Below are 27,361 nucleotides of genomic sequence, written 5' to 3'. Positions count from 1 at the left end.
GTCCACCTCCACCGGAAATGCAGCCGCTGCAGCCGGGATTTGATCCCGCGACCTGCGAGTCAGCAGCCGAGTATACCTTAGCCACCAGACCACCGCGGCGGGCACGCCGATGACGCCGACCCGAGCAATTCTGCAAAACGAGCTAACGCTATGGCGTTAAAACTTGCATAGCGTATAGTGTACTGCGAGGCGCGGCGTTGACGCACGTAATGTCGCGTTGCAGAAGCGTATACTATAAAATCGTGCCAGGTGTCACACCTGATGTATTGCGCTAAGCGCACCCATTCCAAAGCGCTCACGGATAAATAATCAGCAAACGGATCAATGAAGTGTGTATATAGCTGCGTGGTGCCCATATAACTTTGCGGACGCGTAAAGTGGATGAACTATAGTCTACCAGAATTACCATGCAGGCCCTCCTAGGAGGCTGCCATGCGCGGGGTGGAGCTCGGCTGCACTGACTCCAAGGTCGCGGGTGCGATCCCGGCCGCGGCCGTCGCATTTTGATGCAAGAGGAATGCTGGAGGCTCAAGATGGTCCAAATTTCCGGAGCCCTCCCTTATATATACAGCACGTGTCTCATAATTATATTGTCGTTTTGGCACGTGAAAACCCAACAGCACTGTTCGTTTAGTAGTCAAAGATAGAAAACGACAAAGTTAACAGCCCAATATAGCGGCACCAAAACTTATCCGAAAGATAGACGGTATTCAATGTACGCTACGACGAATTCATTCACTATCAGCATCATCCTCCATGCGGCGCTCAGAGGTAGCGCTCCTAACGACGCGGGGCAACCAACCATCTGAACCCGGCCACCGCTAAGCGTTGCCATGGTTACCGCAAACGTAACCAACAAAGCGTCGCTCCTGGATACACTCTCTGGGAGTCGAAATTCCTGCTACGGGACGGTGAAGGGAAAGCGGGCCAGCCGGCCGCTTCGAGCATCGACCGTCGTCGCTTGTCGTTCGTATACCGGGTGCACAAGAGCTGCCACCATGAGTGAGCAACTGAAGTTCATCGTTCAGGAACTGAACAAGGAGCCTTTCAACAAGAAGCTCAACCTCATCAGCTTCGACGCGTTTCGGCCAGACCAGCTACTGCAGGCGTTGAACGACGTCTTCGCCGTGTTGGATCCGAAGGTTTGTACACAGCGTGGCTCGCGGAGTCTGGTAAACATTCTTGCTGCATGCGACTACGCCAAGTCAAAGGAGTACTCACACAAACATTTGAAAGCGAGATAACTTGTGGGATATACTTGTGAGGACACACTCTCATCATCTAGGAGATATAAACGAACGTGTCGCACAACTGCAAGTGAAACGAACCTTTGGTTTGAGTGTTAACCGATCGCCCCCCACGTCACGAGTTGTGTTCGCTGTCAGGATCCTCACGAGAACTCTCTCCTATAGCAGCAAGGTGTGGGAGCGGGCCATAGTTGGTATTCCATATTTTGCACAGCTGAAGCGCAAAAAAAAAAAAGGCAGACAAAGGGGATAAGGAGGACAAGCTCTCACTTCCAACTAAAAGTTTATGGCAAAGAACCAAGAATGAACCAAGCCTGTCACATGACATCACAATCATATCAATCAATGCACTAGTGAAGACAAAATTAGCAGCACAAAATTTCACGTATAAAAATCACACACCGATGAATTCCTGCAGAAATCTGCTGGCGGACCTACTCAAGGAAAGAGAAGGTCCTAGCATACTTGCATGGTAGTATAGGGGCTTACGTGCTTATACATAGACAGTGCATTTTTTTTATTACAACGTCTCAGCGGGCATTATAGCAGCAATTATCCTTGAAAAGAGTTTTCAACGCTGCAGGTGCTCGTGTGCACGCGGTTTTGTGTGGCCAGCCTTGTTTACGGAAAAACTAATCTCGGCCCCGTCTTACTCTGCAGTGCGCTCTCTGAAACCAAAACTGCGACTGGGCGCTATAAAACTGTCTCCGAAAAATTAACCATGACGCGCTCAAGCTAACGAGCTTTCTAGTCGTGATATGTGGGTCGTTAGCTACTTATTGCAACAGAAAAAAACAAGGGGCAAAGTTTTTGTGCCTGCAATGTGCTCCTGTAAGATCTGCTTAATTTTCAGTTTTTGTTAAAAGTATTGTAACTACTTCACTAGCAGCATGAGCATGATAATTATATAATTCAACTCATAAAAGTACACCTATTTTTATGAAGACGCCACTCCCACATATCAACTGCTGTACATTATGGAATACCTACCACGTGAAGTGATATATAAGAAAATATCATTTTTTTGCAACCAATTCACCTTCTTTTTCCAGGAATTCTACATAACGTTTTTGGTCTACCTAGAAACAAACCACGTCTAATCTGAGTCACTTCCAGTTGTTTGCAATTTTGGAGCCAAGTTCACTTTAGTGGCAGTAAAAAAGAAAAATAGAGCAGCAGTGCATAAAGCGTGAGTAATTCTGCAACATCGGCAGGGTAACAAACAATAATTAGTGTCGATTTCGTGAATGTAACATGGCGATCAACTTGTATCACAAAAATACTTATTAAAAGTAGTGAACGCGATAGATGAATGTCCAGGAAATACCCAATAAATAATTTGCTAAGACGTATGTGCATACACCCCATTCACGCGTCACACATACCAAGTTATAATATAGCGCTTCCGGTGTCGCGATTCAGCTGTCTGGAGACGGTCAGGTGAACAGGTGTGCTGTATCATAAATAATCATGACTCATTTGTTCATACAAACTACATCTGTCTTACCCAAATGAACGTAACGAAAAAAAAGGAACATCTTTATTGCGTGAGTGAATTTCGAATGTTGCAAGGGTCATCCCTATGCATGAAAATGCGCTCTTCAATTTTTTTATTAATAATAATTGCCAAGGTTTATCGTCTCAAAGCCACGATATAATTATGAAAGATACTATGGTGGAGGGCTCCGGGAATTTCGATCACCTGAGGTTCTTTAACGTGCACCTGATTATGAGTACGTGGGCCTCAAGCGTTTGCACCGCCATCGAAAATAAGACCGCCCCGACCAGGATTCGATTCCGCGACCTTCGACCCAGCAGTGGAGTACCATAATTACTAGGCCATCGTGACGGGTAATTTTTCTTTAGAACACGGTGTCGGGCTAGTAGGTTCAGCTCTGCAAGCGATAATAGCGCAAAGCGAGGCAAATCAAACGAGATGTACAGGAAAGAGCGTCACTTGCAAGTGACGTTCGCTCTTGCACATCCTGTTTTCTTCACCTTGCGTTTCGTTATTAACTTTCGAGCGAAATTTTTATTCCGGTGCATGCGCGCATCATTGACTTCTAGTTGGATGGTTTGCAGATGAAAGCAGACGTGCGTAGCGAGGACCCTGAGCGATTGGCCGTAAGAAGTCTGGCCTTCCTGCGGATACTGAAGTACAGACCTCCACCTGACATCGCTGGCCGGTGCGTACGTGGTAGTCCGGAACCATGCGAGCTGCGGAAGAACGCCAATGGCGTCAAAAGTGTATGAAAGTGCATGCCAAGTCTTACCCCCGTATTCACAAACGCTCCTCGACTCGACTTTCACCCTTCACTTGACAGACCTGCGCACTGCGCCGCTGCTCGGATAAAAATTACGCTACGCTACACAAGAATATCAGCAAATCATGCTATATGCAGTGTTCTTTTTGCCTGTAGATGGCGCTTTCATCGGCTTTCTCAAGTGAAGACGAGCGTTGAGTGAAGGGGCATGCCAAGTCTTAGGCACGTAGCCACAAATATATTTCAGAAACGAGGGAAGAGGGTTGTTCGGGCACTTTTTGTTTTGCATAAGTCAATATGTTGGGCGAATAGGTTTGTATCTTTGCGTTCCGTGTGTCTTGTTGTGTTCCTTCTTCTTTGTCGTATCACCTCACGCTGTAAATATGGAATCGTCTGTGCGTTTTTATGTTTTTGTATGTGTTAGCATACATATACATACAAAAATGCAAGAATCTCGGGAAGGGGGAGAGACGGGAGGGTTTAACTTAACCAAACAACTCCACTCTACGCTACAGGTAGGTGCATATATAACCTAACCAAAGAGCACGGTCCACGAAGCGATCGAGTGCTCCGGAGCACGAGTTCAATGAGTGAACAGATTAGGCGACAGTAAAATTACTTGTTGGGCGGGTAGGTCATGTGCATGACGCGCAACGATTAAACATGGATAAATTACGAAGGGTCAGATCAGGTGTTCGATCTCTCTCTCTCTCTCTCTTTAATCTTAAGCCTGTTCTTACTGATGAGTACAGTACGTAAAAAAAGCAAAAAAAGAGAGAATACATACCAGCTAAATTCTAATACGCTACGCATTCGCGAAAATGAAAACGTATTTAGTGTAAACATGCAACGGCGTTCGTATAGCGATGGCAAACATACGCCATTAAATACGCAGCCGACCAATACAGAGCAGCTTTTATAGAACACTAATCGGCATGCCTTGCGGACCAAAGAAACAGATATACGCGTTGTATCATGCATAATAAGCTTGCTAGATTCAGAATCACAAATTCTGGCATGATGTCATGGCGACACAATATTTCGCGCTCTGTGACGTCATCACGTGATTACGATATTTTGCGTCATCGCTCGTTTCCTACCCTGAAGGACGGTCACCGCCGACGATCAGATTTCTTCGCGTTTGATGAGGAATCTGAGGCTGTCGCCTTAAAGAACTGGGTAACATGAGCAGCCGGTGACGCGCACAACTCGGCCTCTTGTTCCGCAGTGGTTCGTTCCGCCAGGGCCTGGTGTCCGGCGCCAAGGAGGCAGTGCTCCCTCTGCTCGAGTGGTTGTTGCGCGGACTGCCCGAGCTACGGAAGAGAGCCTACGTGGGACGATTCCTGGTCAGGGTCGAGCTGCCGCTCGAACTGGGCGGGGACGTGGACCTGCAGGCACTCTACGCGCAGGTATACGCCACCAAAGCGTAGCGAGTCGGCTAAGCATCCGAGTCTACCATTACGCTTTAAATCTACGGGTCTTTTTACAGCGAAGCTGTCGATCCTAGTATTCTGGCTCACACCTATACTGGGGGATCGAAAAAGAATTGAATAGCTAGGCTAAAGTATTTAAAATATATAAGAGAGAACATTTTGTGCTTTTGTTTAATAAGAAAATTTTGGACCTGAACTTATTTAAAAAAAGAGATGCTCAAACAGAGTTTCATAACGAATAATAATTAATCTAAAATAGAAAAGAAAATCAACTTGGCTTGGTTGATTGTGATGTTTTGGATCCACAGTTATTGTGTAAATCTCAATGACTCTGTTATGCAATCTTGAATGCCCTCGCACTTTCACCTCGCTGCACGCGCTTGAGGGTGATCGCACCCAGAGATAGTAAACTTGAAGGCTTTAAATCTAATCCGATGGTGCGTAACGGTATATCTATAGAACGCTTTCTGAATGCGGAAAACCTTCGACAAGAGGTCCGAAGGTGTTATATTGTCCCATCTTCCCTACGATAAGAACCAATCGGGGAGTGCGCCGCACCAAAAGCGAGATTGTCACGCGGGCATTTTTAATGACGATCAGGGATGATGCGGATCGTATTTCTTGATCGCAATCAAAAATCATCGCTGCTACCCGCTACAAACTAATCCGGATCGAGTTTGGCGCAGACTTTAGTCCTATCACGATCTGGGAGCCAGATTACTATGCGCGGATCAGATCAGGCACGATCGCAATTAAGAGTGTCCGTGTAGCAGCGCGTCATCTAGAACGAGGCTAATCGGGCTAATTGGACCTGATCGCGACTATAACTGCCTGCGTGACACTGTGTCTACCCTGTACCATTGTCATCATCACCATATTATTATTATTATTATTATTATTATTATTATTATTATTATTATTATTAGTCATAGTAGTAGTAGGAGGAGGAAGAAGAAGAAGAGGAGGAGGTGTGACGCGGCCAGAAGGGGGAGTGTATAAATAAATCAATAAAACGAAATGATGTTGACGACTTTTTGTATCAAACGTCATCATCACCGTCCCTGCAGCTTCACTGTCTGACGATCATTCAGCTAGTTTCACCATGAAACTAGTTGAATTTATTTTTATTAACAATAAAGATTTGTTTTTATAAATGTGATATAACAGTCGGGCACATGTCTTCGCGCATGAACCCTAAGTTGAAACTGAAACATTTTGAAGCCCCTGCAGCTGCAACGAACTTATCAATTAACAAAAATTCGTTATGTTACTATTTCATTAGCTTAAAAGCAGTTGTTCATGTGGAAAAGTCGTTGGACGGGACCGTTAATGGAATGGATGGATGGATGCGAAACTTTATTGCTAGTCCTGAGGATTTATTGAATACCAATTTTTCTGAGATAAAACAACAAGCAAGTAACTTGAGAAACCAATCATCGAAATTCAAGGCGCCGATTTGGACGATATCGAAACTGCAGCGTGGCCGGCGCGCAGAAGATGCGCAGCCGCTGGGTTACGTCCGGGTGGAAGTTGCCGGGACGAGCTTTCAAAAAATCATGGTTTGGCTTAAGGGCGTAGCATTGAACGCAATAACAACAAATTGTGACGTCATATACCACGTAAATAAAGCTATGTAAGCTCACTATTTCGAATCCGATATAACGTAACCCAAGAAAACGCGCAATTTGGCCGCTCCAGAGAACGAAGCGGTTTTTGTGCCGTCAGTTCTCTAAACACGAAATAAGTAAGCTTTCCCAAAACAACAATTTCAATAGCCCTCTTCTGATGCCTGTCGAGATAGCGCGCGCGCCGGGAACCGCGACCTCCGAGCGACGCAGCCTTTGAGCGAAGCCGCCCCGGCGTCTTTTCATGCTCCTTACGAAAGATGGGCTGGGTGGTGTTTCTTTTACACTTCATAGGCAGTTGACAACAATCCTCGCACTAAGGGTGATGGTATCGTATGCGCCATCCTGGTGACGGAGACGTCTGGCTCGTCTAATCGCCACTTCAGCCACGTTAGTCGCCAGCGCTCACGAGCTTTTGCTCTCGGGCAGAACACACGATGAGGGAGGTGATGTTAGCAAATTTGGACTCAATGAGAAGCATGACGGTGACGGTGAGGCCAACGGCAAAAAAAAACCCCTGTGAGTGTCAATATATAACAGTAAAAAGGCACGTCGCATCCGAACCTGCATGGTCAGGAAAAACAGCAAGTCGCGCGAAGTACACAAGTGGAACGCTTATTCCTTGAATGTGATGTGTTGCGTTTCGGTGTTTCTCCCTTAAACTCTATAACACATGCAGCAATCTTTACTCTGTCTACGAGAAGAAGCGCCGTGGCGGCTGCCCCCGAGTTTTACTTTCCGAAAGGAAAGGCACGCAGGAATGGCGGTTTTCCTGCGTATACCACGCTGAAAAGAAAAAAAAAAGAGAGGAAAACCATGAAACATCACACGCGAATATACGCACCTCTCCATCCCGGAAAATCGAGATGCAACGCGGTTGATATGCCCAAAACTCGATCCCCTGGTCAGAAAATCAAATTTTGGCTTATCGTTTTCACGCGAGTCGATCTAAGGGCACTTTTCGACTATAGAATCACGAGCAGTAAAAAGAAGGAAAAAAAAGTGGATCCATGCAGTACGAAGCGGCCATGGAGCAGTTCAAGGAGGCGCACAAGATGGGCGAAGCACTCAAGGCCAGCGGTCTGAACACTCAGGAACTGCGCAAGGACATCTCCCAGATGGAGCAGGAACGTGAGCAGTTGACCAAGAAGATTGCGAAGCTTCGACGAAAGGTAAGCACTTCACCGTTGAATCGCTTTGCATCCTTAAGGAGGTTTCAAGAAAGCAACACACGCTTTTGCCTAACAAAAATTTGTAAATTGAGGGTTAAGAATGATTTCCTTCCCGAAATGGCCTTTTGGTTTGCGTAAAGACGTAATGCTTTATTTAAAAAAACCCTCAGGAGGTACGGATGTTACTGGTTATTGAAGCACCTGTAGCCCAAACGACAGCATGCCAGACTGGGTCCTAAGCGCAGTGTTTTAAATCGTGAAGCAAATACCCCAACCAAATCACCTTCTCATAACATTTGTTAAGAGTCCAATGTAAATGAAATAAAGGCGGGGAATTGGGGGGGGGGGGGGGTCTTTTGACTACTTTTGACGTGCTATCAGCTCCAATACAAGGAATATACGCTTAGGTTGTATCTAAAGGTTGAAAAAACGTGAGAATTTAACTGAATTGTGTATTGCTATTACAAGGATTTCTTATTCGCTTGGCCCATACATTAGTGATCCTGTCCAGTGCAATAGTGGCTTGCTGTTACGACATACTCTGCTGTTTGACGACATACAGCTGGCGCCCGGCCCACCGAAGTGAGTGCACGACGGGATCAAAGAGGGGACACTTAAAAAATTGGCAACTTCTAGCTCTGTTTGTAAATGTTTTTTGCCACGCACTAGAGTTAAATTCGGCTGCATTGTTCACAGCACTTCTAAATGCACTTGAAATATGTTTTTTTTTTTCACCAAGCCCGAAGCATATGTCCCCCTCAAAGCACACGTATATCCCATTCACTAATTAAGGACGATGCATGCAGTATTCGCACAAAGTAACGCGAGTTTTTGCACATGCACTTCATGGCATGTTGCAAAATAATAACGACGTTGAGAAAATTTTCTTTGACACTATATATCTTGCCGAAGAAGCTAGACTGGAAGCTGCGAGGACGCAGTATGCTGACCCATATATGCGGTTATCGCGACAGGGGTAGAAAAGTGTCGATCAACGAAAGTGAATAAAATGAAGAGAAAACAAAAACGAGACTAATGGCGTCAAACGCACGCGCCGATACACCGCAGGTCGAAACTCAGCGCAACAAGGATACCCTGCTCCAGTTGGCCAAGAACCTCCGCGAGGAACAGGACAGAGCAGCGACACTAGCCCAGCAAAGGAACAGCCTGAGGGACACGGTGAGATTTGAAACCTTCCACGCATGAACTTGCATCACGTGAACCTGCGAAAGATTCGCAGAGCACAAGTTCAGTAAGCTGCAGAGCTTAAGTAAAACTTGTAGAATCTACAGACGTGGCGGTTGGGTTGAAGGCGCCGTAATTAGGCTGAATGCGATAGCACGCGGCTTCCCTGGAAATAAGTAGTATGTGAGAGACAGTACTTCGGGTCGGTACGAACACTGTGTTTGATTTACGAATTACCGCTACGACACGACCACGACAACACCACGGTATGATTACGAAGCACGCCGTAATGCCAAAATACGAGACTTAATTAATTTGGTCTCCCTGGGTGCACCCGAATCTTTAGGCACACGGTCGTTCTCGCATATAGCCTCTGGAGTAACTGCATATGCTACCTTGTTCAGAAGCCATATTGTAACAAATCTATTGGCCTCTATATATAAATACGGCCCCTAGGCCTGAAGATAACCTGCCCCCTTGTGATGGCCGCTAAGCCACCGCAGCGGGTATTCTTCAAAACCACTCTCTGCATCACTACTGACGAAGAAATATATGCACGGCCTGTTCGTAGCGATAATAAGGATGCACTTCGTTTCCGAATTCGAGCCCCGTCGCTAATAGTGGCAACGCATATGCCTTCGCAGTTTAATAAATATATTGCACATTTTGGCCCTTTATAAACTGTGCAAGAAAGAACAGTTGCGATTTGCACGACTAAATATTGCTCAACTGCCGAAGCGTAGAATCCTATCATTGTAGAGTCTCGGTTTTGATGTAACAAATTTACGAAGAGACGAATAGCGTAGACTCATATTAATGTAGAGTCTCGGTTTTGAGGTGACAAAATTATGAAAAGACAAATAGATTGCATGAGAGGTTGTTGAATATGTTATCGGCACTGATATTTTAATTTTACATGTATTTTTGAGGTCACTACCAAACTGCTCCACCCCAACTAAGTATTTTGTGAGCAAAGTTCAAGTAGTAAACGTACGTATAGCGTGTTGATGATGAAAAAATAGGACAGGGCGTTCATGTATTTTCCCTACTTCTATAATCTTGATCGCAGCTTATCTACACTGGACGCAGCTGGCCATGCCACTCCGAATTCCTATATTTGTTGCAAAACAATAAGCATATCCACCAAGCAATCAAAGCGAGCAAGTGCAAGAGTATTTAGGCACATGCATGAGCTCAGACCAGAGCACATCATTCATAATTGGGCCTTGCCATCTAGCTGCACGATATACAAACTATTGATAGCTGAAATGGTCTCTCCCATGTTGGTGCACTTTTTATAAGGAATAGTGGCGGGGGGGGGGGGGGGATAGGTCGGGAAAATCATTGTCGAATTAATGCGCGCACATTTGGCACTCACATCGATGCTTCTTTCTATTAAACTGCAGTTGAACCACTGCGAGCAAAAGATCCACAGGCTAACGCAGCAGCTAAGAGACCTGCAACATTCGGGAACCGGTGCAACACCAGAAGGTACGCGCCTCCACCTTTAAGCTTGTAAAATCGTGATTATTCTTTACAATGATTGTACTTGCATTTTAAAGGTTGATGTTGAATTCACGAGAATCTATCTTACACAGAACAACTATAACGCGCCTCTATCGTGGTAAAATTGTGTAAGTGGAGAGATAAAAGTTGCCAGCATGCGCAAGAACATGACGCATAATAAAATTAATATTATGACAGTACTTCAGAAGCAGTGAGGGTAAAAATAGTAAAACAATAAGCGCGGATATTTTGGGGCTTGGTATTTTGGGAACACTAACGAAATTCGGTGCAAGACCGAAAACCTCGTAAGTTTTCGAGGCATGTTTCAATGTGTTCGAAGGTCTGATGAAAAAGCTGGAGGAAGAGGTCCGAGCCAATGGCTACCTGGTACGAGACAAGCTGCCCAAAGAAATTACCGTTTGTCAGAACGCCATTAGAGACCTGCAGAAGGTGTCGGCTGAACCAGCAATGGGACAGAACGAAATCAACAGACTAAAGGCAAAGGTATGTGGCCACGCATCAATGGCAGGTATAGGATGATCTCCCTTTACAAGCAATATTTTTATTTCATTGATTCGTGGGGTTTAACGTCCCAAAACCACCATATGATTATAAGACGCCGTACTGGAGGGCTCCGGGAATTTCGACCACCTGGTGTTCTTTAACGTGCAACCAAATCTGAGCACACGGGCCTGCAGCATTTTCGCCTCGATCGAAAATGCGCCGCCGCAGCCGGGATTCAATCCGCGACCTGCGGGTCAGTAGCCGAGTATAATAGCCGGTGGCGTGGCAAGCAACATTTTTAGACGATGGCTTCTGGCCGGCACGTTTGCATTGTCAGTCATTTGAAATGTGTCCAAACCGAATCGGATATAACCTTTTGCACGTAAAGGTCGTTGGATATAAATTAATTGGCTCTGACAGCGCAAGAACATTGAGGGGATGATGAATTTATTTCTGTTGACACTAATGTGTGGGCGATATTGTTTAACATAAGATTTTACAATAGCCTCGATTATCGCATTCTTTCATTTAGGTCCGAAGCAAGAGTGCCCTGTATATTATGCAACTAGTATGTTAACCCGCACTGAATATCAGTTGTATAATCGTTTGCTGTTCTTTTGACACAGGTACAGACCGAAAACCAGGAGATTAATGCTCTTTATGAGCAGAAGATGCGAAGTCAAGAACAAGCTGATGACAAGTTGACGCTGTTTAGGCAACAAGTATGTGTGTACATAGATACGTTATTTGGCGTGAATTCCACCATTTTGCTTCAAGCACACTTGCATTATTATGGAATGGCGGTGGCAGTATTCATGTATCACGAAAATCGAGAAAGAATCGCTCGTTCCAAGTGCAGAAAATAAAGCATATTCTAAGCACTTCTCGAAAATAAGAAAGTAACAACTTGCTGTGAACAGTGCAGCTCAGCTGGTTCACAGGCGCAGACCATTCATTCCCTTGTGCATTCACCAAATACAACTCAAACGTGAAAGCAATCTCCTTTTTCTTTCTCAGTAGACGTATAAGTACCAGTATATTTCTAGACACTGTAGTATAAGGGAGCATGGAACGCAAGCGTTGCCTTCACGTGCCCCACTGCCAAGCACCGTCTTCATTTTCTTCTCTTGAGAACGCGCGCTCTCCAGTTTTGTTCGCCCCCCAAAAGAGGGCGCTACGACGGCATCGTGTGGCGTTACGTCACGCCAGAATTTGTGACCTCATGATGACGCCACGAATTCCCCTATCTGTGCCGTCATGATGACGTCATATGGTGCCGTTATCACATGATAATATTTTGCATCACTCTTCCCCGACGCCGTGGGACGGTCACCGCCGACAATCTAATTTCCAGTTAGATCAGGCGCCTAAGGCTTTCGCCTAAATACACACACAGGTGTAAGTGAGGGTCGTGACCTTCCCCTGCCCCATGGGCTTAGTGTTACACTGAAATCCTAGATGGCCTTCTGCCAAAGTGAGGTTGTATGATTCAGCCAACGAAGAAGCGGTTGGCAACGTGCACATAGCGGCCTTGTGCCTGGGTGTTTGATGCATCGCCTCGTTCACTCCGCAGGCGGCAGTAATCGCACGCAAGAAGGAAGCGGCCGCCGAGACGCTCAACGAGCTGCGCCTGCAAGTCTCCCAGCTCGAGGCTCAGCTGCAAGAGAAACAGTCTCTGGTCGCCGGCGGCGAGCAGGTTCTCAAAGGAGACGAGGTATGCGCTGACGCCAGTCGCGAAGCTCTCGGTGCCCATGCATGAACATGCACATCTGCTCACCACGCTGCAGTTTAAGAAGTATGTGAACGCTCTGCGCGGCAAGAGCAGCCAGTACAAGCAACAACGCCAGGAGCTGGCCGAGCTGAGGGCCGAGACCGGTGTGCTGGCCAGGACGCAGGAGATTCTCACGCACAAGGAGCGCGACCTCAGGCAGAGTCTGGTGAGTGCGCGAAACTTGCGCGACACCATGACGTCACTTGAGTCCATCTCATTTGACAGCATGCAAGGTTTATGACGTGACCGGCTAAGTTAAGGAAACTTACTCCCAGTACCAAGGCTTCATTCCAGATTGGCCCTGGAAGCACTGCCGTAAAGACATATCACTCGTCTCGCATGAGTTCGCGCCCAAGTTCGAGTTCCGATACCGACTGAAAACACGCCAGATTTTTTTTACTGTTGTATTGTTTTACTGGGCAAAAATAATCCTTTGCCAGCTTTGATATCATTCAATCATCTGAAAAGGCGTCATATAGAGGGTTTATTAATACAACGTTTATATATATATATATATATATATATATATATATATATATATATATATATATATATATATATATATATATATATATATATATATATATATATATATATATATATATATATATATATATATAGAGAGAGAGAGAGAGAGAGAGAGAGAGAGAGAGAGAGAGAGAGAGAGCACATCGTCCAGCCGTATAGACAATCGTGTTGTATAATGAACTCCGATGACAGTTTCTTGGGCGGCGCAATTCTTCCTGACGGGACGCCAAACCTTGAGCTTTGTTCCCTGCCACCGAACTAGAAAGGTTCGACATTTCTTGGTTCTCCCAATCACACGGCTTTGTAGAACATCTCACAACGAGCGCAATTGAGCACATGTGTTGACAGTTTTGATCTGTTAAACAAAACTAAGATTTCTTATTTCATGCCACTGAACTGGCAAGACTCGCAGGTACTTGAGTCTCCGTTCAGAGCAATTTTTTTTCAGCTTCTAATAACCACCGCAGTTTTGTGCGTGGTTTGGTTTTGATCCTGAGGGTAACAATGGCTGTTCTTCGCCGAATTCTTTCGCAGCGAGAAAAATGCGACAGAATGTTCAGCTATTTGATCGATCGAGTTCGTGCAAACATTTCTAGACACTAGACAAAGTTTGCGTCTTCGTGTCAAAATTCCACTTTCCCGTGTGCGCGCGTGTGTGTATGTATCTATGTGCGTGCATGCAGTTTTACACCAGTGTCGTATAGCCCTACAATAAAGCTACGGTGAGGATATTTATTGGAAGCGAAGCTCCTTAGGCCCACACTCCGTTGTCGCCATCAAAGCTCTGTGCGACGGGCAAGCGCGCCGAGCAAAACAACAGGAGCGCGCTCCTGTTGTTTGCTGCGCCACGCTGCGCCACGCGCGCCGCACACTCACTCGCTCAGTCGTTCCCGCCATCGAGGGCAGCAGACGCTCTCCCCATCCGCTCCCCACTCTACCACTTTCATGAAAGCCAGCAGCGAGATCAGGCGCATTCTAGTCTATATCCCATTAAAGACGGTGGAAATTTCTTGGGGTACTTCGACGCAAAAATTTTGGTCTGTCTGTACATTTGTCTGTTTGTCCGACGTAACAATACCCCTAACAGCCCCCAACAACATTCCAAACGGCCAACCCCATCCGCAGCGACCACCAATATTGCTCAAGTTTCAGCGCTCATACTTGTGCGATTGTCAAATTAAAAGCAATTATTGCGCATATCTAAGGCACTATAACAACACGTCAGTATTTTGTATGTGTGTCTTTATACCAGAGAAGGCATGCATGAGTAATTCTAAGAACCGTAGCGTTTATCTCGCTGCGCTGACAATGCAACGCTATGCTCAAAAAAGCACGTGTTTCCAACGCTTTGCTAAGGTGGTGGCACCTGCCCGTCACTTTGCGTTGTACACCTTATCGCCTCCGAGACGGGCGCGCACGTACGCCTTTCTTTGTTTTCGAAGATAACTGCCAGATAGCGCTCGTGTCTAACAAGCCTCGATGCGCTCGTTCGCCTTCACTGCACGGATCGAGGCACTCTAACGCAGTGCCTTCAGAATACAATTCACCCATTTTCTCACGCAGAACATCAAATAAACTTTTTGTTCACTGTCTCCGGACGCAAGACTACCATCTTTCGGCGACATTCGCAGTGAAACATGCAGATATGTGAGCAATATTTTTTAAGAAGTTTCGCTCATTGGTGTACTCGTACACGGAACTTCAGTTTTTGATTATTTATGCTTATTTATTTGATTTTTATACGCGAATACACAAGGACACAGAGAAAAGAGGGAAATTCAGAGCAAGCCGGCAACTGCCACGAACACAAGGAAACAAAGTATGTATGTGTATATATGAAACGTCACTGCTATTATAAACTTCTCTGGCACCTTTCTTTTACATATTATCTGCTTTACCCGGATACTGCACCACACACGCTGACAAGATACGACTACGAAAAAATGCAAAGACAAAAATCTCAACAATACTATTATTTAGCTTTAACAAGCGTTGACTCGGGTGAAACTGCGACTCTATGCTACTCGAAGACAGTTCTGTGTCGCATGAAACAACACTTCCGTGAAATGACCCCCAAAGAAACTTGCGCATTACATTGCATACGAAATGTTTAGCTCGCACCTGCTTCTCATTCGTCGTTCATTGGGTGGATTCGTCAGCTGCATATTGAACAGATAGTGTACATGTCAGCAGCTTCTTTATAATCCCATGGAGTTGCCCCGCTAACCGCAGCGGGCGTGTTTTCGCAGGAGGCGCTCGAAGAAAAGCACGGCGTTCGCGGCTACCACCTGTTACAGGGAACCCTGGAAAGCTTGTCCGGCAACAAGGCCGCGCTCGACGAGACAAAGATGGCGACGCTGGAAGACATGTCCACCATGGTGACCAGCCTAAACAAGCGAATTGCCGAAAGGAAGGGGCGCCTGGCGCCGGCCATAAAGGACCTCAGGCCGCTTAGAAAAACCTACCAGGTAGATTTCCTTTAGCCCAAACCAGCGCGTCCTCTTGAGGCGCTGCCCACACACGTTTACAACGAAGGCTTTCTGCGTGCAGACATAATTCCCCTGACAGCGGTGGCGAATATGTGTGACCTCCCAGAAATGGACTGCGGAGGTCGCGACGACAGCGAGCGTCATCCTTCGTGTTTATAGCCCAAAAAGGAGGCGCTCCTCCTCACGGTTGAAAACTTTTATACTGGCAGCGTGTCAGTGTGTCTTTATATTACATGTAAAGTATCCTCACAGCAGCACCTCTTCGAGATACCACGCCGGCTAGGGCAGAGCAGGCTGCTATAGCAATGGCCGTGGCGATTCCCATGCGCACGCGCATTTTCACTGATTCTCGAGCTGCTGCACGAGCGTTCATGACCGGGTCAGTCTGTGAGCAGGCGGCCCATCTTCTTACCAAAAGACCACATTGCACGGAAATCGACGGCCACATCACCTGGTTTCCTGCCCACATGGGCAAGGATGTCCACCCTGTTATCCCCAATGCCAATGAGCTTGCCCATGCCCGAGCACGCGAACTGTCCCACCGTGACGGGCAATCGGCATCTAATTTTGGGGATGGCATCCGGCAGCTTGATTCGCTCCTCACCTTTAACGAAATTTGCAAAAATTATCAATTGGCCAGGCGTAGCTTTCCGCTCCCGCACCCGCAACTCTCTAGGGCCCAGTCAGTCACTTTAAGAATGCTGCAAACGGGTACTTACCCGTCGCCTTTAGTGTACAGCAAGTTTATCGACAGCATAAAGCCGCAATGCCCTCATTGCGAAGAGAGACGTTGCACGTTACCCCACATGCTCTGGCAATGCGCGGCGCTGCGCGATGGCGAGCCTCTCAGCACAGAAGCTGCCTGGAGGACGGCGATTACCAGCTCGGACCGAGAGGTCCAAATCCGGGCTGTCCAGAGGGCCCGCAATTTGGCGGAGGGGCTCGCTCTTCCTGTCCCCACGTGGGTGCGGCCCGCAGCCGACCCTCCCTCTTGAGGGGAATCGGCTCCTCAGGACAATTTGTAAATAAAGTTCATTGACTGACTGACTGACATGTAAAGTGTGCGAAGTTTGAACAGGACTAACCGTAAAGCATTAAGCAGTAGGACGCGCTTTACACAGATTAACTGCACGCATTCGGGATTTCAGCATCGAAAATACACATGATGCACCTCACACGAAACAAATGATATGTCCATTCTGGACTTCGGGATCACATGCTTGGGGATCGTACAAGTCTTCACGTAGTTGGATCTTTAAAGCTGTATCAGCAGTTGCCTACACTGTCCATCTGTGAACATGACACCCGTGACATACCCTTGTGAGGAGGTCATATCGAAACAAAGGGAAATGAAAACTCTTTGAAGTGGAAGCATAGTTAACTATGATGGCCCATCGCAGCACCACCTGCGTATACTTCATTTTAGCGCTACGCGTCCTCGGTTCACATGTTTTGCGCAGGACGTGACAATGGAGTACGAGAAAAAGAAAGCAGCCTACGACACATGCGCAGCAGGCTTGGAAAGCACGCTGACAAGTTTAGAGCAGGTACGTTAATTTTTCTATAATTACTTCGAAACAAAATCCACGGTGTTTTCGCTCAACCATGAGTGACGCTGAAAGGGTGTCTATTGGACTCGCTGTGCGCGCTCTCGTTGACAAAGACCTGAGGAGCTAACAACGGATATTTGCCTGACAGGACGTCTGGAAGCGCACAGAGACGCAAAATCCCGCCACGGGATTAGATAATATTCGGCACTCCAACTAAGCACTCACCACCTGGTGGCCGCGCCTGGAAATGGCATTAACAGGGCATGGCCTTCAAGATGGGGGATCTCAGAGGCTATGAACAGAGTCAACTTTGAAAGGGCATATGTTACCACGTTGCACGCGTTGAGACGCCGCCGCATTCAGTTCCTTTATTTTCAGCACGCCGCATACGCAACCCCCCCCCCCCCAAAAAAAAAAGAGAAAGCGATATCTAAATACCATTGAAGTGTGCCGCAATGCGTGACATCGCGGTGGAAAGATGGCAACGTATCGCTCTATCATTTCCCGAAGGATGCAGACGACGCGCGACGGAGAACGACGCAAATAAGAATTGCAATGAAAAGAAGGCGACGGCCACTGCGGTAGTTTGTTCTAATAAATTCGCTCACGACGACTTAATTCTTATCGATTAGTACACGATTATTTAGCGTGTGCGCATTCTTATCAGATCAGTATTCGGGCTTCTCTAAGCACGGAATATATCTTCGTTTATATAAGCAAGCACTTTAGAGAATTTGTTGCGTTACGTGTGTGACTATTTTTCGCATATTCTTATTTTCTGTGCAAGGCGCACTACTGCTTTCTCTCACATTAAGCTGCTGTACTTCTCCCCCATCCCCCACCCCAAACATTTCTTTTATTTCGAATATGTGTGTATACACGCCCATAAATGTGCATGCGTAGCGTGCGTGTATGTATATTCGTGCGTATATATATTGTCACATTCCTTCACGTTTTGTTATCGCCCGTTACACTGCTAGTAATTCTCAGCGCAAATCCGCGCCTGCAGTGTTGTAGAAGCTTTGAGGGCTGCAGTATTTTATTAGGATTTACGTGGACATTGCAGATTATTCTGGAAATCCCAGCTGCGGTGGCTGCGTTTTCGATGGAGGCGAAAATGCTGTAGGCCCGTGTGCTCAGATTTGAGTGCGTGCACGTTGAAGAGCCCCAGGTGGTCGATATTTCCGGAGCCCTCCCCTACGGCGTCTCTCATAATCACATGTTGGTTTTGGGACTATAAACCCCACATATCAATCAGCAGGTTATTTCGGAAAGTAGGCTGTTAGTGATAACGCTGGAATATTCGACGGCGCATACATAAATGCTGACGCGCTTTACCACTTGTGAGCTGATCGACGGCCAGCGCTGTTCGCCACTTCAGTGCCAATGTGTATCGCTGTAATCTGACTTTCCGTTCACCGGTCACAAGTTCAGCCAAACAAACAATTTCACCTTCGACCTACAGTCCGCTCCCTTCATCGACGTCATGACCGCGTGACAATATCATGTCCGTGCATTCGTAGTGTGCGTAATGTGCGTGCATATATACAGGAACAGGAGCAAATGACATTCAAATCAACTACGACAACGCCTGCAAACACCTTCAGTCCTTGCGCACTTCGACCAGGACGCCCCTACAGTACTTCACACTGACGCCAGCAATGTAGGTCTGGGTGCCGTTCTGGTGCAGTGGCAAGACGGCTGTGAAAGAGTAATCGCCCACGCCGGCAGAACTCTCTCTCGCACGGAGGAGAACTACTCGACTACCGAGAAGGAGTGTCTCGCCGTGGTGTGGGCGGTCATTAAATTTCGTCCATATTTGTACAGCCGCTCCTTCAAGGTTATTAGCGATCATCACTCTTTGAGCTGGCTCACCAACCTTAAAGATCCATCTGGCCGTTTGGCGCGCTGGAGCCTAAGGCTTCAAGAGTTTGACATGGCCATCATCTATAAATCTGGGAAGAGGCACACCAACGCCGACTGTCTCTCACGGTCGCCAGTGGAAACTGTCGCTCCTGATGACGAAAACATCGACGCGGATTCTTGGGAGTTGTCAACACGGCCACTATTGCACGAGAGCAGCGCAGTGACCCTCAGCTGTTACCACTCATCGAATATTTAGAATGACGACGTAAAGACGTGCCGCGGTTATTTGCTAGAGGACTGCCATCTTTTTCCCTGCGAAACGATGTTCTCTATAAGAAAAACTTCTCGCTAACCCACACTTGCTTGTCGTGCGTGCCTCTCTTCGAAAAGAAATCGTGGAAGCGTGCCATGATAAAGCAACTTCTGGTCATCTAGGCTACACCCGAACATTGTGCCGACTACGATGCCAGTACCACTGGGCAAAGTTACCTGCTGCTGTCAACCATCACGAGCAAACTTGCACCAACTGCCAAAGACGCAAAGCGCCTCCCAGCAAGCAAGCCAGTCTTTTACATCCAGTTGAAGCACCAGCGAAGCCGTTCACCCATATTGGAATGGATTTCCTGGGTCCCTTTTTAACTTCCACAACAGAGAACAGACGGATTATTGTGGCCACCGATTACCTCTCCCGTTATGCGGAGACTAAAGCTATGCAGCGCGGCACAGCAGCAGAAGCCGCTCAGTTCTTCATAGAAAGCATCGTCCTTCGGCATGGCGCTCCTACAGCAGTGATCACAGACAGAGGACCTGCCTTCACCGCAGAGCTTTTGGAGTCGGTTCTCAGACTCAGGGGTACAGCTCACCGGAGAACAACTGCATACCATCCGCAGACAAACGGACTGACGAAGCGCCTTAATAGGACCCTGTACGTTGACACGGAACATAAAAACTGGGATCCGATATTGCCGTATACGTGGCCTTTGTCTATAATACCACTCGACAAAAACCACTGGAATGACACCGTTCAGTCTGATCTATGGTCGCGAAGTCACGACAACGTTGGACGCCATGATGCCGCATGAGTGTGACGACGTCCATGTAGACATCCAAGAATTCACTCACCGCACCGAGGAAGCCAGACAACTCGCGCGCGTGCGCATCTGTCATCAGCAGCATCAAGATGCACAACGGTACGACCCCCGACCCAAGTTTATTAGTTACACACCAGACGACAAGGTCTGGGTCTGGATTCTGATACGTCGACGTGGACTGTCTGAAAAACTGCTAAGACGGTACTTTGGCCCATACAGCGTCACGCGAAGCTTAAACGACGTGAACTACGAAGTTGTTCCCGACACTGATTGTAGCTAAGCACCAAAAGAATTTACCTGAAGTTGTGCACGAAATGCGTATGAAACCGTGTTTATCGAGTTAATTAGCTCCCGGTTACCATTTTGGTACGAACACTTCATACGCCTGGTAGAGCACCCAAGTTGCGCATCGGGACGATGCCTCTTTCGGAGGGAGGCAAATGTCACGTGCTTGCCCAAGAAAGACGATGGCAGTTGTGCATGTGTCATGAAAGATTATGATATGGACGAAAAAGAAGAGCTCGCTTGCGCGTTCTATCAAAAGACTGGCCTGCTTCTGGTGTCTCAATCTCCGCGACAAGACCTCTGTTTTGACGTCGTGACAATATGCTTCGGCTATCAGGTACTGTCAACACACACAAGCGAGTTTTCGGAGCACACGACCTTATTCGTAGAAACTTCGTAACATGTTTCGCGAACAAAAAGGAAGGAGCACTCCTATTACAATCGAAGCTACGATTTGCCTTATCTCAAGATGCACTGCCCCAGGCGTAGTTCTGGTCTGCACTTAGGTGAACGGCATGCGTATTTAGCTTTTGACTGGAAAACGGAAACTCAATGGTATACATGAATTCGGCAGCAAGAGTCTCAACGTAGTTACCTCGAAAATCGGCCTTGCCTGCAGCAGTGTAGCAACGCAGCGAAAAAGTGCTAGCACCTTCCGGAGAGGCCCGCTACACATGAACAGTTGCCTTCTTCAACCTCGGGCTCGCTAGACAGGTTCTTTTACTTGAGGTAAATCTGATGCGGTTCACCGAAGAAGCCCGATGTTTGCGCGCAGAGCAGCACTACTTCCGCTGTTCGGAAAGTAAAATTCCTTATGGCGACGAGAATGAGGCGGTCCGCTACCTTTCGCCTTTGACGAATCAACGCGATCCGACGCCATATTCAAGAAACTTCAGCACAGCGCCAAAGGAAATACCGCGTTGACACACAGATGCCATGAACGTGAGGCGCGAACGTGCTGCCCTACCCTCAGATATTGCTGTGTTCGCAGGGAGCGGACGCCCCTGCGAACACAGCAATGCTGTCACAGTTGCCTCCGAGCAGCGCTGATGTCACGAGACTGAGCGGTACGGAGACGAGCGTTCACACGCAGGGGATGGTCGCAACACGCGGCAGGATGCGTGGCCTCCCAGATTGCGTACTGGCAGGAAGCTCCCGATTGAAAACAGAGCGGCGTTCTAAGCATAGTTTTTCTAGGAGGCGTTGAGATTGTTAAGCGTAGCCATCTTTATTTTTTCAACCAGTGTTGCCAGCACACGGGTCGTTTTCTGGAGTTGCATAGGCTTTCGTAGCCGAGAGATACCATTATGACGAAAGCGACGATAAGTCCCGAATACTACTGATACAGTTCGCTGTACTGGGAACACGTGCATGTACCCCCATTTAGATATGTAAATAAGCAAAAGAATATCGGTAGCAGCAACAAGAAAAGGTTTATTGGACGTTTCGACCGGAGCTTGGTTTTCATTCTGATCAATGCCGGACTCGGGTCAAAACGTCGAATAAACCTTTCCGATGCTTTTCCTCAGATTTTTAGGCATGGCGTTATAATGCCTATTTGATTCTGCGCAACAAGTCTACGCTTATATCAACAGCTGAAAAGTGTTGTGCGTTTATTTGTAAGATACCATGACGCTGCATTTATAGAGGTCGCCTACAGGAGTCACCTACGCAGCGTAGCCATATAGTCGCAGCCGAGTTCTCTAGAAAGTAATCAAAAATGAATTTCCTGCAGTCAGAGCCAACTTAGCTATTGGGATATCCCGCATATATTACTTGTACAGCTTATTCAGTCAACCGCCGCGGGTAGACTATAAGGGCGCACACTCAACTACAAGCGTGCGACTGAAGCGTAGTGTATCACTAATCAATAACATAGGCAGCATATTGGCTGTCGACTTCATTGGCTATGAAATCTAATAATGTTGATGTGCCATTTAGAGAACGCATCTCGTAGACACCAAGATTGCTAGCCGCGCAGCCTTTTCATATTCACTCTTTCGTGGCAATTTGCTGAGGATGGCAGAAGGGCATAATAATTGCTAAAGCCTACGTCCCAATATCACGATATGATTATGGGAGACGCCATAGTGGAAGGCTCTTGCAATTTCGACTACCTGGTGTTCTTTAACGTGCACCTAATTCTAAGCCCGCGGGCCTCCAGCATTAGCACCTCCATCGAAATGCGGCCGCCATGACAGAGATTCGACCCCGCAACCTTCGGGTCAGCAGTGAAGCACCAATAACCAACAAACTAACGCGGATGGTGAAGCCCATTTTTAGAGTTGACAAGGCATTCACCGTTGTACGTCCTGCGAGACTATGCACACGTAATTTTATTGACGAAAATATTTCTTTCTTGCGCGCCAGGAAGTGTCCAGCCTCCGAAGTGAACTGAACAGCGAGGAGTCCAAGCTGAACTTCCTCCAGCACAGCCTTCGGATACACGAAGTGCAGCTAAACTTCCTCAAGGCTAATGGTGTGCTTGGAAACCCCGCAGCAGCCGACGCCGGCTCTGACGGCCAGACTTCACTCAGGTAGGGTGAACACATATTCAAGGTGAACGCATATTCGCCAAGGCGCCTAAAACGGACGCCGGTGAGGAAGAAAAAAATCGACAATAGAACCAGACCTGCAGGCTTTCCCATACGCCTGCATTCGCGTTTTCCATCCTATGAACAGTGACTAGAACGTAATCATCAAACTACGCGCACAATATTACCTTATATAGACGCCGTCTCGTAATTAAGTTCCCGTCCAAAAATAAGATAACATTTAATCGGTCACCTCTCACTAAATAAAGCTATATTATTAAATAGATACATTATTAGCAGCAGTGGTCACACAGAAAGAAGATATATAACTAGATAAAGTTTGCTGTTTTCTGAGCGTAGTTTCTCATCGAAGAGAGCCACGACGCGCAGTGCGTCTCAAGTAGCGTATGCGTGGGTATAAGTAGAGTGTGTTCATCATGCGCGTGTTGTACGGTGCCTTTAGAGGCGCAATTGAACGCAGTTGTTGAAAGCGAAGGCCATACTTCTGATAGCGGTTAGAGGACGAGGTACCACGATTCCCATCGTAGTTGCAGTGGTGGTTTCAGGACGCTTATTTCAGCAACCCACGAAGAAGCATCGCGCAGCGTCGCTATAAGTGAAATAACAGCGCTATAAAGGAGAGGCCAACTTCTCGGGATACGACTTCCCACACCGACCAACAGGCCAGGGTACCCCTCCCCCACCTTCCGGTCCCGACGGCACTAAGAATTGGACACACTGCTATCCTCCTCACTGCCACTGCTCTAAACGGAGAAAGGGGCTCACTGCACCGTATAGTCAAGTAATAGCACATCCGCGCTCCTTCAGTGCGAGAGGTACAGGGTTCGATTACAGAGTTACCGTGAAGCACATTGAGCTAGGCACCTGTCAGTTTTTCTTGTGGCGGAAAGTACGAAAAAGGAAAGTAAAATAGGCACTGTAAGAACAACCCGCCGTAATAGTTGCGTAATGTTGCTTCACTGCAATACGAATCTGCTTGAGGCAGTGCACGCTTTAAAGGCGGCTATACTATCCGAATGGGGTTGCCGCCCTTCCCGAATTTTGAGGGACTGCCTCAACTTCTCAACCATCATTCCGAGTTATGGGCCATCCCTGTCGAGACAGCTGTGTGTTCCGAATTGGCTCTGGATCCACCTGTTAGAATTTTTTTATGTGATCCACACGCCGAACAACCCACGTCACGCTAGCGGCTACGCAACACGAACAAAATAGCGCCCATCGCACGCGCGAAGCAATCGAACCTCAACCTTGTGAAATTACTCTTTCCCGTCAGCCACGCCCCTGAGGAGAGGGTATTCTAAGAGAGTGTGGGGAGACAAAACAAATTCTATACGCGCTGATGCAGGTAAAGCAGTACTCCCGCGGGAGGGGCAACAACATTAACGAGAAAACTGCTTTCTCTGGCTCCTTGTGCACACGCAATGTAGGGTTTTCTTTATATTTCACACAATGATATTGACCCACCAGGCGCATTCTTGCCGTCGGCGTCACTGCGTAAGGTTCCAAATAAAAGTACAAATGTGAAAATATCACGCTGCGCGTCATATGTGTTACGTGCAAGTGAAAGTGCGCAAGGGATGCCAACGATGGCGGCTCAAGCGGAGAGGAAACGCCGGCCGTTTCAGTCGTGTGATACGACGCATGAAGAGTTGCGAAAGGGAAGGGGGGGGGGGTGGGGGGGGGCTGTGCGACTTCGGCTGGAACAGCGTTATTTGACCAGCCATGCGTGGTCGCCTGCTGTCGTGCGCACCGTATCTTTATCGAGACCAGCATACGGCTCATATCTTTGTACGTATTTTTTCATCTCAAAGTTTGCGCTGAGGCTCTAGACAGAGCAAACGTCGCTTCGCTCGCTGTAGCGGCCACGTTTCCTTAAGAGTTACGTTTTGTCGCATGCTAAAGGAGTGAGCTTCTAGCACAACTTCATATCGCGTTCGTAGCTTCGCTCTTGCGACGATACCGTGCTTCGTAGAATAAGATTTCAACGACACTTTCAGTTTTCGGTTCCCGCGTAGATCGATTTAACGAGGTTTCACTGTGTATATTCACGTCTTTTTCTAAAACCGCACCAACTTGGAACAGTGCACACAAATGCCACACTCGCGCAGAGCCAAGCTGGGCCACGAGATCGCCGAGCAGGAGAAGCGGGGCAAGGCCCTGCGGGAGCGCCAGAAGGAGCTGCGCGAGAAGCAGGCCTCACTGCGTGCACAGACCGAGCAGTGGACGCACTTGCAGGCGCTGCTGAGGGCCAAAATGGCCGCGACCACGGCCGCAACTCACTGGCAACAGGGAGCACTGCCGCCGGGAAGCGCAGCGGCGCACGGAGACACCAATTCGAGGGACTGGCTGGTCCTGTGAAGTACCACAATGTGCAGAGCGAAATGCACAGTATACTGTGTGCGTTAACACAAACATTTACAAAGTGTGCAATGTAGACAATGAAGGTCCGCTGGCCTTATGTTACGCACCTCATTGTACGAGAGAAGACCAACAGCAGTGAATGTTGGTTGCCGTACCACCTGGTGTCACTTATGAGGTACAGTTTAGTTTTTCAGAAAAACAAAACAGAACGAAGCAAGATTACTACTGAAGGTGCCTTGTTTCCAGCTGAACTGTAACTGCAACCACATGAATGTTGTTCTAATTATGTGCATGTTCTCCCATATTCTCAGTTATCTTGTAATATCCATATAGCAGCTTTTAGGTTACAATAAATTATGAGAAAGTTTTCTCGTGGACTATATCCACGCATATACTGTAAGTTGCAGCAAGGTTGAAAGATGGGCGAGTTGAAACCGATGGATATGTATGCTCAGCCTTGTTTTTCTATGTTCACGCTAGCTGAGTAAGTTTCAGTAATAAGGTGGCCCTTGCACTCCATCCTTCTTATGTATTCTCCATAGTCATCACGCACACTTTAACTGTGGACTTACATGCGGTAGATGTTACACTGTATGGGAAACTATAATGCACTATAGTTGTTAGTATTCTTCATAAGATAAGCATGGGCATTGCGATCAGCTATTTAGATCATAAAACAAGGATGACAGAGCATTCCCATAATGAACCACATGGTACCCACAGCAGATGTGCAAATACAATGTCTGAAGAATAAGTAGAATTTCGGTGTATAAGTAGGCGAGGTGAGAATGATGAACACATTTTATGAAAAGTTATTGTGACTTCCCATTTTCTTGCAATACATTCCTTCCCCTTTTGCTGGTAGCAGTTTTAGGAGAAAGAGGGACCCAAGACTTCAACTTCAAAACTGCAGACACAAACACCTTACAAACACTACAGTATACCCAGTATAATATGTAGTTAAAGCTTGAGATCATCCACAGCTGACTTATGGGCAGCCCAAAAAGCAAAAAATAGTTGCAGTTCTGCCTACAACACCTGTTTGGTAGAGTCTACGCAGCTTTTGACCACATAAACATTCCCTGCAGCATCTCGGCAGCTGCGATACTCTTCTGCAAAGCACAAGCTTGGTAATACCGAGCCAAAGTATTTGTATCAAAATAGAACCAAAATGCAAGAATACGTACAAATAAGTTTTTAGGGACGAGTTAAAGAACTGCATGATCAACGTAATTCCATAACTCCAGTACAGCATCACTTGTAACCTTGCTTTGAATTCGTCAACTGCAATTTTGAAGGGTGACAAAATGCTTTATTAACCACTACACTTCTTCATAATGAAGATGTTGCATTGCATTGCATTCTTTTTAATGAAGACATAGTATTCACAGAGGTATCGTACAGCTGACCAGTAAAGAGTTTCAATTGCTATAATATGTCTGTAGTGTTAAAGCTGGAGTCAAGTATCTCTAGGATGTAAACAAATATTGTAAAGAACAAGGAGAAAGAGGGCCATATACAAGGAACCTTTTTATAGTTTTACTTCCAATCACAAAACATTTGACAACTTCAAAGAATCTGACACAGGCAAAGAGTAGCAAGCAATTATTGAACTAAAAGGGTTCGCTTGAGAACTTGTTACCATTGAAGCATGCAGTGTAAAAATGCATACCAGCAGGTCACCGAGAACTTCACTATCACATACAGGGTTACACAAGATTATGTATGCTGGAAACTAAGCCAGAGATCATGTATGTGCAAATTTTATGTGGAAACAAATGAGGCAGGCTCTTTGTTGCAGCATTTTGTTCACTTCTAATGGTGATGACCTTCATTTCTTTGGATATGTGTGTGGATAACAATACCACAGAGCACTTCTCACGTTGTGTAAAGGCAATGCTTAAGTGCGTCCTGAGATAGCGAAAATCA

General features: G+C 46.9%; 1 protein-coding gene across 1 annotated transcript; it reads left to right on the top strand.

Annotated features, from left to right (window-relative positions):
• The first annotated feature begins 788 nt into the window (after positions 1 to 788).
• LOC119187029 (intraflagellar transport protein 81 homolog) lies at positions 789 to 25,814 on the top strand. The gene is made up of 14 exons (XM_075887591.1): positions 789 to 1,142; positions 3,330 to 3,433; positions 4,740 to 4,920; positions 7,586 to 7,741; positions 8,810 to 8,920; positions 10,333 to 10,417; positions 10,773 to 10,936; positions 11,563 to 11,658; positions 12,510 to 12,650; positions 12,724 to 12,873; positions 15,485 to 15,703; positions 17,185 to 17,271; positions 22,887 to 23,053; positions 25,180 to 25,814. Exons 1-14 carry the CDS (start codon positions 834 to 836, stop codon positions 25,427 to 25,429), a joined length of 2,220 nt encoding a protein of 739 aa, XP_075743706.1. The 5' UTR covers positions 789 to 833; the 3' UTR covers positions 25,430 to 25,814.
• The last annotated feature ends 1,547 nt before the right edge of the window (positions 25,815 to 27,361 follow it).

The sequence above is a fragment of the Rhipicephalus microplus genome, chromosome 1 (assembly GCF_043290135.1).
Source record: "Rhipicephalus microplus isolate Deutch F79 chromosome 1, USDA_Rmic, whole genome shotgun sequence".
Taxonomy (NCBI): Eukaryota; Metazoa; Arthropoda; class Arachnida; order Ixodida; family Ixodidae; genus Rhipicephalus; species Rhipicephalus microplus.
Note: the sequence above shows the minus strand (reverse complement) of the source record. Positions and strands in the feature narration are given on the sequence as shown.

Excerpts from the sequence above, each read along its gene's own strand:
- LOC119187029 (XM_075887591.1), top strand. The coding sequence starts at position 834 with ATGGTTACCGCAAACGTAACCAACAAAGCGTCGCTCCTGGATACACTC. Across the intron at positions 10,418-10,772 it reads AACCGGTGCAACACCAGAAG|GTCTGATGAAAAAGCTGGAG; the intron begins GTACGCGCCTCC and ends ATGTGTTCGAAG. Across the intron at positions 23,054-25,179 it reads GACGGCCAGACTTCACTCAG|AGCCAAGCTGGGCCACGAGA; the intron begins GTAGGGTGAACA and ends ACACTCGCGCAG.